This window comes from Netta rufina (assembly GCF_964035555.1).
Source record: "Netta rufina genome assembly, chromosome: 8".
NCBI lineage: Eukaryota > Metazoa > Chordata > Aves > Anseriformes > Anatidae > Netta > Netta rufina.
In genome coordinates, this window is record NC_140131.1 from 19,920,202 (window position 1) to 19,935,402 (window position 15,201).

General features: G+C 53.6%; 1 protein-coding gene across 1 annotated transcript in view; it reads right to left on the reverse strand.

The window, feature by feature from the left end:
• Positions 1 to 11,103: 11,103 nt before the first annotated feature.
• The window catches only part of COP1 (COP1 E3 ubiquitin ligase), a 126,610-nt gene continuing 122,512 nt past the window's right edge, over positions 11,104 to 15,201 (reverse strand). The window contains 2 exon segments of the mRNA XM_084290703.1: positions 11,104 to 12,164; positions 14,127 to 14,171. Of these exon segments, the coding sequence (XP_084146829.1) occupies positions 12,147 to 12,164; positions 14,127 to 14,171 (63 nt within the window). The 3' untranslated portion in view covers positions 11,104 to 12,146.

Consider the following 15,201-nt stretch of genomic DNA (forward strand, 5'->3'; position numbering starts at 1 on the left):
CAGAGAGCCCCCTGGGACCAGGGACGTCCTGGCAGCGATGTTTGGGCAGCCATTCCCAACCATTCCCAGCTGAGAGCAGGGTGCCCAGCTCCATGACCAGGTGGCTTTTGAGTGTCTCCAAGAACAAAGACTCCCTGGCCTCTCTGGGCAGCCCGTGCTGGTGCCCTGTCACCCACACGGTGACCCTTGGGTGCTCCTGTCCCTTTGCCACCTGGGAGCACTCTCTGGGTGCTCCAGTAGCTCCGTGTCTCTTGACTTGGGGAGCCCAGGATTGGGTCCAGCACCCCAGGTGTGACCTCGCCAGTGCTAGGTGGAGGGGAAAAGGCACCTTCTTGGTCTGCTGGCAGCAGAATGCAGCCCAGGATTTCTGCCCACTGAGGTGCCCACCGGGACCCCCAGGCTCAGCTCTCAATGTGACATCTCCACAGGCAGCACACAGCCGGCTGCGGCTCCAGCCCCCATCCTGGGCTGGATTCCTCCAAACTTTGGGTCTACTTCAGACAATACTGTAAGAAATCCATCTGTGCAACTGAGCCAAAGCTACCGGCTGAGTACCTTGTCCTAAGCTACCCTTGTCCCAGGCAGCCCCAAGCTACATTGTCCTACGCAACCACCCTTTGGGGCAAGGAGCCGAGGAGCCCTCCAGCACTGCAAAGCCTCAGCAGTGCCCGTCCCTGTGGCCCATGGTCAGACACAGTGGGGCTGGCTCTCCTCCTGGGGTGAAAACAGACGCTTTTGATGCGCATCTCCAGGATACAGGAGGATACCACAGATTCCTCCATAAATTTCCTTCTTCTTTAATATTTTTTCCCAATCATTTGTATTCCCCACTGTCCCAGCCTACTTCTCCCTGGGGACAAGGGCTGTAAGAGCCCGCAGCAGGGCTGGGGGGATCTGACCAGCCCTGGGTTCGCCCTCGCTGCAGTTTTAGCTCTGGTCTGGCTGTGGGGCACGTGGCCGAGCCCCTGCGTGTCCCCTGTCCTCCAGTGCCACGCCGATGGGGATGGCGAGTGGTGGCAGCTAATGACATTGACATTTCATTTCTCATTACAGACACAATTAAAAGCAGAGGGGATTATAAGCGGCTGCCACGCCATGTCACCGTGCTGCCGGCTTTATCCCTTCTGCTTGGGCAGCTCTGTCAATGAATCGACTCCTTCCAGCACCTCACTTGTGGCTCTGCTCCGTCTGTTTATGTAATGCCTCCCAGCACCGACCTCGCACCCGCACGCCCCTGCTCACTGACGAGCATTTTCTCGACGCGTTCGCCACGCGCCCCGGCAAGACGAGTGGGGCCAGGGGGCTGCCGAAGCTGGGGGAGCCTGCCAGGAGCTCTGACTGGTCCCTGCTGATGGAGTGTGCCGAATTCATCCCTGCCTGGGGCACGGCCGTGCCTCTCCTTCCCCGGCTGCTCGGAGCGCCGGGCTCCCCGGGGAGCGGCTCGGCAGGGATGCTCCAGCCCCAGCTCCTGATGGAGGAAAGAGGCCGCTGAGATCCGGCGTGTGGTGGTGCCAGCGGGGCCCTTTCCTCCGTTTTGTTTTCTCTCCGGCTCCACGAAATGACAGGGCTGGCGTTCAGACCCTCCGGGTTCCGCCCCAAACCCCCCCAGGTTTCACCCCAAAACGCAGCCACGCGCGGGGCGCCTCCGAGCTATTCCCGAGCAAGCAAGAGAAGGAGGAAAAAAAAAAAAAAAAAGAAACCTCGTTCAAACTTTGAACGCGACCAGAGAGAGCCGGGCTTTGGGCAGCCCCCGCTGCTCAGCGGGGCCCGGGTGGCCTCGGGGCTGGGGCTGCCCCCACCCAGCCCGCCCGGAGCTGGGGCTGCCGCCTGCGAGGGGTCCCCGTGGGAAGGGGAGCCGTGGGCTGGAGGGAAGGGGTGTGGGGACGGAGGCACAAGGAGGCACAAGGAGCACGGAGCGGGGGTGCAGCGAGGTGTCCCCGGCGCTGCCCGCAGGACGCAGCGAGATGCAGCCCCCCCCCGCTGCCTCCTCTCGCCGTGTGACGCAGGTGCCGAGAGCCAAATTTCCTCAACCTCCTTCCAGCAGCGAAGGGAACTCGCAGAAAGTGCGGGCGGCTTTTGCCGCACCCCCCCGATCCCCCGACCCTCTCCCCCACCGCCTTTCCCCCCCGCGCATCCCTCCCTCCCCCCCAAAAAAACCTGCGCCCCCCGCCCCCCTTCCCCGGCCGGGCTCCGTCCCCCCGCCGCCTCCCTCCGAGCCTGGGGGGCGATGGGGGGCGATGGGGGGCGATGGGCTGGGGGCGATGCGGTGGTCGGGGGGGGCTGCAGGGGCGGCGGGGGCCGGGCAGCGCGGGGGATGCGGGGCGCGGGGTGCGGAGCGCGGGGTGCGGGTGCGGAGCTGTCCGCGGTGCTGGAGGCACTCACCGGGCCGGGCCGGCTCCTCCTGCCGCCGCCGTCGGGTGGGAATTTGGGGAGCCCCCGCTCCGGAGGGGTCCCCGGGCTCGGCCTGGCGCCGGCAGCCCCGCTGCCTGCTGCGGCGGAGCGGAGCGACCCCGGCACTGCCTGGCTGCCGCTCCCTCCCCTGCTTAAATTTCAGCAGCTTGTTTTTTTTTTTTTTTTTTTCTTCTCCTTTTTTTTTTTTTTTTTTTTTTTTTTCCTGCTCGCCCCTCTTCTCCCCTCGCTCCCCGCTCCGGGCTCTCCTCCCAGCACGCAGCCACCTAGCGGGCAGAAGCGGGAGGAAAAGCCCGCCCGAAAACCCAGGCGGCACTGCTGCTGCTGCTCCTGGTGCTGCTGCTGGTGCTGCTGCTGGTGCTGATGCTCCTGATGCTGCTGCTCCTCCTGCTCCTGGTGCTGCTGCTGCTGGTGCTGCATCGCCGCCCCCGCCGGCCCTGCTGCAAGGCGGCTGCCCCGGGGGATGCAGCATCTCCAAAGGGGCGTGCGGGGAAGGCAGCACCATGAAATTCCCAGGAGGAGCACAAAAAAAAAAAAAAAAAAAAAAAAAAAAGTAACAGTGACAAAGTAAGAGATGGAAGGAGTGAGCCCGCTGAGTTTGGCTGGGCTGGGAATGCAAAGCAGCAGGGCAACTGCACGCAACAAGGGTTGGGCCTTGCTGCCCTGCTGAGGGTTAACAGGGGTGGAAACTGCCACTGGTGTGTGGGGCTTCCTGCCCTGTCGGACCACAGCATCGCAGAACCATGGGATGGTTTGGGTTGGAAGGGGCCCTAAAGGTCACCTGGTCCCAACCCCGCTAGGTCCTTTCTACCCAACACCTCCCCCTAGAGCCCCATGCAACATCCCCAGGGACCAGGCATCTGCAGCTTCCCTGGACAGCCTGTGCCAGTGCCTCACCGCCCTCTGAGTGAAGAACTTCCTCCAATATCTCATCTAAACCCTTCCTCTTTTAGTTTAAAGCCACTGCACCACGTCCCATTGCTGCTCTGCCCAGCAGACAGTCCCCCTCCATCCCTCCCACAGGCCCCCTTCAGGTGATGGGTGCCAGCAGCTGCTCCAGACCTTGGGGAAGGATAAAGAGGCCAAGCTGGCACTGGGGTTTTTACACCTGTCCTTGTGCATCTCAGTTAAAAAGCCCTGAGTTCAGCAGTCCCTGCTGCTCCTGCAGAGCCACGCACTGGCGTCACCTCGAACAGGAGAAATGAGCCCAAATCCCCCGCGGCCGCTGCCTCAAATACGGCCAGGAGGAAGTGCCAATTGAGTTCTCTCCTTGCAGATTTAAAGCTATTTGTGAATTCCTGACAAATCCACCCAATTACCATCACCCAGCCAAAAAAAAAAAAAAAAAAAAAAAAGCAGGGAAGATCCTGAAGAGATTGTGATGTTGTATTTTAACAGATTCAGAGCACTCTGATTCCTTTCGATTTCACAACTTAGCTGAATATTCAAAGTAATGAGCCTCCCAAAGCTTTGTGCTCAGCGAGGAGTAGTGCCGTTGCTGGCTGAGGTTATTTCCCAGCTGAGCTGGTTCACCGAAGTTGGAAAAGGCAAAGCCAGCCTGAGGATGTGCGTGGGGTTAGGCAGTTTCCAGCAGTGGCTCCAACCTACTCCTTATGAGCCACACTGCACGGCTCCGGGGCAGAGGCAGCAACCTCACCAGCATCAGCAAGCAGAAGCACCAATACCTGGCTGGTGTCCTGGGCAAACCTCAACCCAACCTTTCCACAAGTCCTGCGTCCTCCGATCAACCCTCAGAAATCTGCTCCCATGCAGCAGCTGGGCAAGGGTGAACGCTGCTGGGTGCGTATGGAGCAAAGCAAAACCAGGCGGCAGCCCTGGGCTGGAGAGGCCAGCACGTGGCCCTGCAAGCAGCGTGTTTGACCTTGCTGGGCAGAAACTGGGGAATTTTTTTTGGCTGAACATTAATATTACTGTGTGGCATCGCTGCGCGCTCGCGCTGCTCCAGCAGGCGGGTCGCAGCTGAAACCGCGTATATAAAATGCTTATTACAAGCAGATAGCTTTCTGAAAACATCCAATAAAGCTGTGTTTATAGATCATAGGCAGCACACAAGAAACCAAATGGATTTTTCATTTTGCCTTTGAAGGAAACGACCCAGTGGTGCCGCTGACAGCACGGACACCTGTTGCTCTTTGGGAGAGGCGGCGCTGTAGGAAAAAGAATTTTAAAAAGAGAAAACAAAAAAAAAGAAAAACAACAAAAAGGATCCAAAAGGGTTCCGGCTTTGGAGAAAAGCCACCGGGTGGATCTGCGCTCCTGCTGCTTTCAGCACAGCTGCTTTGGCTTTGTGGGCATCTTGCCCCATCTCTCCTGGTCTTGTCCCAGACTGGTGCAGCAATTGCACAGCAGCAGTTGTCCCCCTAGCAGGGGCTTCGCCAGGCTGCTCCCATCACACAGCCTCCAAACGCTACGCATTTGGAAAGCAAATGGTGCTGAACTGAGCCCCAGTGTTGCACTTGGGCATCCTCTTCACTGGCAAAATACAATCCGGCACCCCCGGGCACGATGCTGCGGTGCGTGGCCATGGAGTCTGAGCTCGCCCTGGGGATGCAGCATTGGGAAATCCTGTGGCTTGCAGTGCAGAGCGGAGGCAGACGGAGCAGCTGCAGCAGGAAACAAGTCAGTGCCCAGCAGAAAAGCTCCCCTTGCTCCCCTGCTCAATGGCAGAGACCTGGCACCTTCTCCGTGGCTTCTGGGGACGAGGTTGGTGGCATTTCTGCAGGGGCAAATTGAGGCCGTGCCTCCGGCCACCCATCCTCCTCTTTGGTCCTTCTCCCTCTCTGGCTTCCATGCTGTCCCAGGTAAGTGGTGCTGATGTTAACGCCTCACCATCAAAGCATCATTGCAGCACAAGCCCTTGTTTTCTCATTTGTCCGTGCTGACAGCATCTCCATCACCAGAATAAATCACTCAAAAAGGAAGGCAAGAGGCTGGGTGATGTCCCCAGCCCTCACGAAGGAGTGTGTTTAATGTCGGGTTCATCGCTGGCTGAGCCCCAGGTGGCACGGGGAAGACAGCAGCAAGGGGCTCACAGGCACAGGGCTGTCCTTCTGCAGGGGCATTTCAGTGCCTCTCTGACTTAAATGAGTCCAGGCAAGCAGGATTATTTATTCTGAAAGAGAATCTTTGGCCACAATGCTGGATGACGTAAAGCAAGGGCAGGCAAGTTTTTTACCCCATCATGTCCAGAAAACAGTATTTTCGGATATTCTCCTCCTTGCAACCTCTTGTTTCACAGACTTTCCAAAACCTTGTTCCTAGAAAATCTCCTTTACCCAAACCAACCCCCTCCTGCCCAGGCGCCCACACCGCAGCCCCACCAGTGCTGCTGAAACCGATAGCTTTGCGTCAGGGTAACGAGAGGCTTCGCCAGCTTGCAGACAGACAAATAGCTCTGTAAACAGCTACAGGAAAAATAGGCACCCTGGGGACGTTGTTACATGGACCACACTAAGCGCAGGGATTTTAAACCATGATTTTTGTGGCAAACAAGCCCGACACGCTCGCAGCGTGGGCGCTCGCACGCTGCATCCGGCTTGCTTGCTGCTTGCTGCTGCTGCTCTTCTCCAAACCTCGGGGCACCAGGTGAGGGTGGCTCGGTCCTTGGGCACAGGCACAGTTTGAGGGGGTGGGCAGAGGAGTGGCATCAGCCCCAGGGTGGGGGACCCTCGCCTTCTGCATCTCCATCCCCTCCTCAGCCGTGGGGCAGAGGGGAGTGCAGGGGGAATTTGCAGCAGCGTACAGCGGGCTCCTGTTTTTTTTTTTAAATGCAAAATTCCCTTGGGTGCTGCTCTTACCAAGAAAATTCATTCCGATGTTGCAGCGTGTTAAGGAGGGTATTAAAGCAATTACATTCCACGTTCAGGTTTAGCGTCTGGTACTGAAATGAGACTCTGGCAGCCCTGGGTGCTGTGGGGAGGAGGGCTCCGGCAGCAGCCAGTGGCTCTGGGGACAGAAGTGGCCAGAAGGGGACTCGCTCCACAGCTGCATCACCCGCTGCCATACACCAGCCCCTGCCTCCCACAGCTCCCTGAGGGACAAGAGGAAGGAGGGATCCTTGCCCCCACTCCTGTTCTGCGGGATAAGATGCTTGGGCTTTGCATGGTGGTGAATTCACGCTCATTACACAGCTGGGTAAAACTGAGCCCAGGCAGGGCCAGCAGCTGGGAGTGCCCAGCTCTGCTGGGTTGTTGAACAGCCTGCAGCTGGCTTGTGGCGGTCCTGCAAACCCCAGCTCCTGTTCGCCATCATTCAGCTCCATTTCTTGGGCAGGAACTTAACAGCAACAGGAGTCGACCCAAACTTGTGTCCTGGGGATGCTGCAGCAGGGTTTCTGTGCACTGCTGTCCCTGCAGCTCTATCCCTGACTGCCAGCAGCTCAATGCCCCCTGCTCGATGTTCCCAGCCCTGTAACAACACCTTCACCAACAGACAGGGGCTGGGGGCTCACCGGGTCCCACCAAGCCAGAGCACAGCACAGGACTTGTTCTGCAAGGAAGCAGCACGCAGGTAGGGGTGGTGGCATCACGGGGCTGCACATGGGTTATTAGGAAAGAAAGATGATAAATAAAGATAAATGGATGAAAGTGGAGCATGCTGGCAACCCTTCTCCATCATCCCTTTTCTTCCCTAAGTAGATCAAATTATGACCTGAAATCACTGAATGCATATTTTATTATGTGGATAATTTAAAGGATGAAGGCGAGAGAGAGAATTTGTAAGGCACAGTCATGTTAAAAGACAAAGAATTACCATTAATCTCCTATGGGGAAAAAAGAAGAGGAGGAAAGGAAACGTGGAGGGGGAAAGAGAGCACATGGGATGCTGCCTGCTCTTGGGCACCAGAAACCTGGCGGGTGACCAGTGTGTGTTATTCTCCCACCCCTCCGTGAGCATCGTTTTGGCACCCGTGCTGTTCCCAAATAATTTCTGAGCCCCAGTGCTGCTCAGTCCCCAACTCATCCTCACAGTCTGCTGGGCTTTGGCTCAGCGTCACCCATCCGTGATGGGAGCAGCGATGCTCTCATGCCTTGGAGGGGTTGCCCTGCTCCGCTGCCCCTCTGCCCCCACCACAGATCAATAGTGCCTTCAGGGTGTTTTTTGCTGCTGTCGAGCAAATGCAAACCAGCAGGGGAGGAGTGGTCCCTGAAAGCTGGAAAGGAGAAGTAATTCTGTAAAAAAGATCCCCTAAACCCATTTACCCATGAGGATGCTCCTGAGCCTGGGGAGAGCTCCAGCAGGAGCATCCCCATGGGTAAATGGGTTTAGGGTCCAGCTCTGGACCCTGAGTGGGTTTAGCAGGTCCAGCCCTGCTGTGGCATTTGGCCAAAGGGGGTCCCGCAGCCCCAAGGAGGCACCAAGACTGCTCCTTACCTGCGTGTGGATGTTCCTGCACCCATCTCCATCTACTGCGAGGGGCCCAGCCCCAAGGGACGAGGTGGGGCAGGGCGCGGGCACCGGCTGGCAGTGGGGGGGGACACACGAGCAAGTGGCTGCCAGCCTTGTAAAAGGGGCCACCCCTACAGCAACCCCAGGAAAAGGAGCTGGCGCCCAGCACAGAGCCTTGCCCAGGGCCCCAGCTGCACGGGCACAGCCAGGGTGGGATTGGCGTTGGGCTCGCACTGCTGGCTCAGTTTGGGCTGTCACTTGCTATTATTCATGCCTCCTAAGGATGGCCTTTACATTCTTCATATTTGAAAGCCTCCAAATTATTTTCTTCGACTGCCTGGGAGGATTTTGGAGACGAAGTGACAGCGTGCTCCCAGCCCTCTCCTGCCGTCCAACTGTGGCTGATCCAAGCAGGCAGAGATTTTGGGGAGGATGCCGGGGCTGGTGCTGCTGCTCATTCAAGTCCCTGAGGAGATCCCACATCACTCCCTCACCCGAGGGCTTTTTCCTGCTGCTTGATTTTATAGGACAAATTCTGATCCTGCGATGGTGAATCATCACCCAGACCCAGATTTAAGGGGTGAAAGTCAAAATGGAAACACTGAAACCTGCTGCTTTTGAAAAGCCTCCTGAAGTGGTTTGCTAAGGTGGAGCAGAGAAGGAAGCTGTGCTTTAACCCACCCAACCACTTTATTATCAAAGCCCCTGAAGATATGGACCAAATACCCTTGTACTGCCTTGTTGAACAGAGAGGATAAGACCCACAATCCAAGAACCTGCTCTGAAAGCAAACCCAAAGCAAAGCATTTGGTGATGGTCACCAGAAGGCTGTGGGGATGCCTACAGCCGCCTCTCTGAAGGAAGAAGAGATGTGGGCTCTGGTCCCATGTCACAGGTCCTGCTACACCTGGGCTTGCCTTCTTGCTTTCTTCAAGGCATGCATCATGGTGCTGCTCCACCTCTGACCACTGCCTGCTGGCTATTGCTGGCCTCCAAAAAGGAGAAAGAGGACTCGTGAACAAGGAAGGAGCTGGGCTTGCCTTTCCAATTATCTGTGGGTGTCTTTGCAACCTTCCGTGGTTAAACAGAATTACTCTAAACAAACAAGGACCCAGCACGCGGGTCGAATGCTGGCATTCGCGGCCCGCCTGCGCTCACTGAAGAGCACCGACATATTGATATTAATTTAAATTTCCCCTTGACCATCATTTTCAATTCCCTCCAGCTATGAACTCCTTTCTAGCACTGAAGCATGTTCCTCCTACTCTTCTATTGAATGCTTTGAAATTAATTAAAGAGGCTGGCTTGCCGTGAGGGATTTCCAATTCCCTTTCTCAAAGAAAAGCCTTCCTCGCCCAGCACCTCTCCCAGGGACACAAACACCGGAGGCAAAACCAAAAACTATTCTGGACCAGTGTCCACCACCTGCAGTTAACTTTTGCAGTGAGAGCAGCTCAGCACTGGACTGAGTTTCCCAGAGGGACTTACGAATCTCTGTCCTGGCTCGGTCACGCGTTTGAGCATCTCCAAGCCCTGGATGGCTTCTCAAGGCAGCAGACGAGACCCTTTGCAAGGCTGCGCAGTCAGCACATTGCCTCTTCTGCAGGCAGAGCGACTGGGAGGGGGCCCTGTCCTTCCACACGGGTCGCTTTTCTTTAGGGTAACACACGGCAAAGCAAGGGCTTGGGAGAGCAACGACTAAGTTGGAAGAAATTGAACCAAACGCTGCTAAAAGATTACAGTAAGTAATTATATGCAGCTTAATATACATCAACAGCAGAGAGTTACCTGAAGGAAGGAAAATTAAGGGGATTAAAATAAAGAGCGTATCACTTGTGACAAAAAGACAAAGACAAAAAATGCCATCAACTCGTGTTTATGAGCTGCTGTGTTTCTAATTAGGGCCAGACACCAAATTTGCATTTTATCTTGATTGAAGCAGAATGAAAACCTAAAAAATAAAGAAGGCTGATGTTAAACTGTTTTCCCTGCTTAATTCAAGGAGTAACCTTGCAGCATTCAAAATAGCTGTTTTCCCTTCTGTTTTTGAGCATCTCGGCTTCAGCAGAGCCATTTCAATTTAAAACACAGAGGCCGCTCAACGTGGGGGGCAGAGAAGGCAGGCAGGCGCTTGACAAAAAGTGGCTGCCCGTGGCACAGAGCTGGGGTACAAGGGGAAGCGCCCACAGGCTCTCATCAAAACACCAGACACAACAACAGCAGCTCACAGAATAAATCAATAGGCACCAATAAATGAGAGAGGCTGGGGGAAAGCTGAGATCGAAGTGAGGGAAAGCAGAGGGGGCAAGGGCTGCTGGCAGGGCTCAGGGCGCAGTCACCCACCAGCAGCCTCTGGAAATGGGCACTTGGCAGGGAGCATCGGCTGCCCCGACTCTGACAGAGCCAATTTCGATCCCTTCTGCCACAGTGACTCTGGTGACTCACGTGGCTGAGACCTGCAGATAGTACCCCAGAGCAGGACAAACACCATCTTGTGATTTTTCTCATTCCCCTGGCATGCCAGTGACCGTGGGCGAAGCCCAGCGCGCACAGGGTGCTGCCCACACAGCTCCTGCAGCTCAGCGCCCTGCGCTTCCTTCCCCCAGCCACGACTCTGCCAAATGATCGTGTCCTACACCCACCTGCTGAGAGCCACGGCCGTCAGCTCAAGGAACCAAGGAACGCACAAACTGACACAGGACAGGATCTGTCCACAGCTTTGCTATGAGCCTTCATCCCTTCTCCTTTGTTTCATACTAAGATACTAAGAGCATCTTTTTTTTTTTTTTTTTTTTTTTTGCCTTGTGACCAAAGGAGGTCGCAAGACCCCACAACCCTTCTGGGAAGAGCAGTATCAGGCGTTTAACACGTGAAGGACATACGACACCTTTCAGCAGCTACAGCTGCTTGATGGGTGGCCTGAGTGGAGCAGGACTTCACTCTGCCCATGCAGAGAGCGCTATGCCTGTGCAGCAACCCCAGCCTCAGGGACACAAGGGAGATGAGCACGGCTGTGAGTGAATCCCAGGAGTGCTGTCTGTGAATGGAAACGCTTCCTCCAGGTACTGCTGCACATATCACACCTTTGCCAGACACAACCAGAACAGACACTCCACCCACCAACTCCGCCTCCCAGCCTAACAAGTCCTGGCAGCTCCCCAGGACTGTTACTCCTGAAGTCTGTCTGCACCTTCTTACCCCCCCGTATTCTGCCAACAAAGCAACAACAACTCTTAGCTTCACGCTTTATTCCCCCTCTGTATGTACAATTTAAGTGTATGCATGACCATTAAAAATAAGGCTACTTATATCATGGCTCTGAAACACATTACAAACCAACTCCATCCCCTCTCTTATTACAACGTTCACAATGCTCAGCTCCCACGGATGGTTTGCAGAGGGGCAAACGCAATCGGACCACACGGGACAGTAGTGGTGCAGGGCTTTGGTAACTGGATCAAGAGACTTTCTACTCTAGCTGGGATAGTCAAACACAGCCAGATCAGTGGTGGTGAGGTCGTTACTGCATGACATCTCGGTGAGGTCAGTCCGGGTGCCAGGTTCAGGTCACTTCAGCACAGTTGTTGGCAGGCAGCAGGAAGGGCCAGGCTCACGTGGGTGAATGGATGACTTGCTCCTCTCCTTCGGAGCAGCCCCTTTGGGTTGAAGCATGGGCACAAAGAAGAGCAAGGAAGCTGCCCTTCTCTTCTTGACAACCAGAGGACTACAGTCTCCAGCGGCGTCAACCTGGGTGACAATTTCTCAACATTTAATGCATCTAAAATAAAAATCAAAAAGTCAAAGGAACAACTCAACCATATCTCAAAATGAATTGCTTGCGTGTCCAGGTACGGCTTGGAGACTTTTTTCCCCCCAGTAGGGATGAACAGTCCAGGTAAAGGTAACTGGAGATGTGCAACTGACAGCAGCCCTGTGTGGTCCTGTAAGTTCCCTTCCCAAGAAAATCTGTTCCCATATGCAACAAGAGAGAATCTTCCAGCTTCAGCTTGTGGCTCAATAAATTTTATTATTCCTTTTTGTTTTTATTTAAAAGAATTTGTTTTCCTATCATAAAAATTAGACAACCATACCACCACCAGCAGCAGCAAAGTCTGTGGAGTTAATGTTGATGGCAGACAGTTCACTGGTGTTCCCAGTGTCTCAAAATGTCCTCAAAAGTCCATAAATGGAAAACAAAAAAAAACAAACGCGATGGTTTTGGGGAAGAACATCAAGGTGGTTTCGGTTTCTTGTCCCACTGAGGATCCCAGATGAACACTGTAGCATATCAGCAGGACCAAGTACCTCAAGCCTTGAGAGAAAACCCTTCATACCAGCTCCAGTACCTGATTAATAGGGAAGACAAGACATTTAGAATATGAATTTACGACATTCATTACCTCCTACATCAGCATATAGATCACTAGGACATGTCTGACCCTTCCTGTCTCCCCTTTTCCCCTTTACTCACCAGCACGCAGTAATACCACGCGATGAGACAAGAACTGTGAGGGGTGGCACCTGCTGAGTGATTTGTACAGCCAGTAATACCCCAGGCTGGTTTTAGCAGGGAGAGCTAAAGGCTTTAGCCCACGAGTACAGGATGGCACGGCTGAAGGGGGTTTGTGCCCATGGTGTAATTGCAAATTCAGCCCTTTCCCAGGCACTGCCAGACCATCACACCATCCCCCCTGCCTGCTGATAAATTCAAATGGAAATATCACAATTCAAATAACCTTGGCTGTTTACACATTCCTCCCTCCACCTTCTCTCATTAAGAAGCAAAGAGCATGAGCAAAACCTCTCCTGTTGCTGCTTAATTCACTTAAAGATATCAACAGCATCTGTATGCTTTGCCCATTTTACTAAGAAGGAAGTGACCGAAGTAACAAGCAACCAGTTCCAAAGCCTGATAAATTAGTCACCTACAAACAAAAGGCTACAGCATCACACACTGCAATAACAGGAGTAACCAAACCACTTGTGGCCTAAAAAAAGGAAGAAAAAAATAAATTTTGTCACACACACAGAGGACACTTGGGTCTCCCCTCATTTCTGCCTTTTCAGTGATTTTTTTTTTTTCCAGCATCGTACAGATTATTGGCTCTGGTCTGGTTTCACAGAACTGCCAGCACGACAGGGGCACAAGGGAGAATCGGGAGGAGTCTCTCAGCTTCACGAGGGTGGCAACCCAGCATGCAGCTTTGCAGACAGCAAGTAAATACCTTTATCAGCAGCTACAGAGTGTCAGAGCTCTGGGCCACATGCACGCAGCACTAACCACCAAGCCCCAAGAGCATGGTGAGGTGAATGCTGCTGAGCTCAGTCAAGGATGACAGTGGACCCGAGGCTCTCCAGAGCAGCCAGCACCTGGGCTTGGAACTAATTTTGCCTGGCTACCCATTTGATACGCACGCGAAGGGGGACAAAGCCTTTTTCATATTGCTTGATGCTTCATGGATAGAAATGCATCGAACAGATATTCTGGAGAGACTTTTATCTGAGTGCTGAAAACCTGGCAAAACATTCGCTTCTCTTCTGTGCACGGGGAAGGCTGTTGCTTTCATAAAACCCTACGCTGGCAGCTGCTGTCTGTTAAAGTCAGTCCGTGTGCTTGGAGTAGGCAAGGCGAGGGAGCATCTCTGCTCATTTCAAGCACTGCTCTAGCTGGCTGCACATCAGGAGCTCAGCTTTCAGCTCTACTGCACCCCACATCGGCAGCAGCCAGAGAACGGGGTCTGGCTAATGCCAGCGAGCTAACGCAGAGCCTCCTCTGCTGTCACAAAAATCAACACGAGCGCGTGGAGATGTTTGTGCCAGACAGCACTAATTTAAAACCTCCCCATTCAAAGCAACGCCACGCAGCTGCTTTTGAACCAATGCGAAAACCCAGCGGCTGCTGTGGCAACTGAGACATGGCACCTATTATCAGTCAAGAAAAATACTGCATACATAAAACCCAGTGCCGGGCCCAGGTTTAATCTAAGCAGCACATCACTGCCGAGCACCGAGCTCTCCCCGATGCAAGCTGGTTTCCCTGCGCACCACCCAGAGTGGCGGAGGCATGGTGGGTGCTGGGCAGCTGCCAGCAGCTTTTCTCCACCTCGTCTCTACCTCTGTTTCATTGCTCTTGTGCTGTCTGCTCGTTCCTCCGTGTGCCAGAGGCAAATACATCATTTAAATTGCAAACTTCCACAGCTGGGATGACCTCCTCTAATGGTTTCTCCTGGCTGTACCATGTCTGTGACCTTGCTCTTTGCTAACAATGGATTCAAGTGCTTAAAGAGAAGATGCATGAAATAACTTACCTTAATTGTACCCTGACTGTTAGCAGCAATCAGCACGTTGGACTCCTGAAAAAAAGAAGAGGCACTGTCACAATTCACCATTGACAGTTTTTCCCCTGCCGCCCCCCCCCCCTTTTTTTTTTTGAAGCAGTAGTGAAGTAGTTTGCTTTTTCCTTTAGATATTAGGGGTAGATCTGATTGCAAGAGAACTTAACTCTTCCCATTTCCAGGGTGCTCTGGAAGCTAAAAGTCTTTCTAAAAAGTTATGTTGCCTTAAAGAATTAGAAAGCAATAATCCTTACTGCTTGTACAGAGCTTTAAATCTCAAAAGCAATTTACAAACATGAATTAATCCTTACAGCCTCCCTGTGAAGTGTGCAAATAATAACAATCATTTTCATCTTTTGGCAGCATATGGACAAAGGTCTCTGGTGCCTTTCCTAACTGAACTGACTCATCAACGTGACAAAACCTCTCCAGCTCTGAGGCCACCCAACCTCCTGCCCAGCCGAGAGGTTTCAGACCAGTAAAACAAAGAGCAGCAGCTTTGTCTTATCCACCATTAGAAAGCAATAGCAAATACACAAAATTTGGAGGAGAAGAAAGGGCTTCAGCCCTGCTATTACTCAGAAAGACAGCATCGATTTACCTCCTGCGAATTGATGGAATTTCCTTTGGAGATATCCTGGTTGTCTGCAAATTAATGCTCCGCCACCCCAGCTGGGCAACCCCAGGCTAACAGCAGGTGCCAGCCATGGACAGGAGAGCCTCTGCCCTTCAGACTGAACTCCTGACGTGACCAGCGAGTGCAAACACACCCTCCCGAACCAAAACCTTTTGGGGAAGGGAAGCCCCAAAGGAACCAGGTGCCAAAAACCCTAACAAAAGTGAGCGCTGGGGCAATGGCACCAGTGGTCATAGGCGATGCTGCCAAACCGCCCAGCACAAGCTGCTTTGTCTGAAGGTAGCTGGTATTTTTTTCTCAGGCGTGTCTTTCAATTTCTCATGCTGCTGCTATCCATCCTCATAGAAACTCGCTGTAATTATCCCGTCACTTAACACCTGCATTTTTAGAGGAAGCCGGTGACTGGAACAG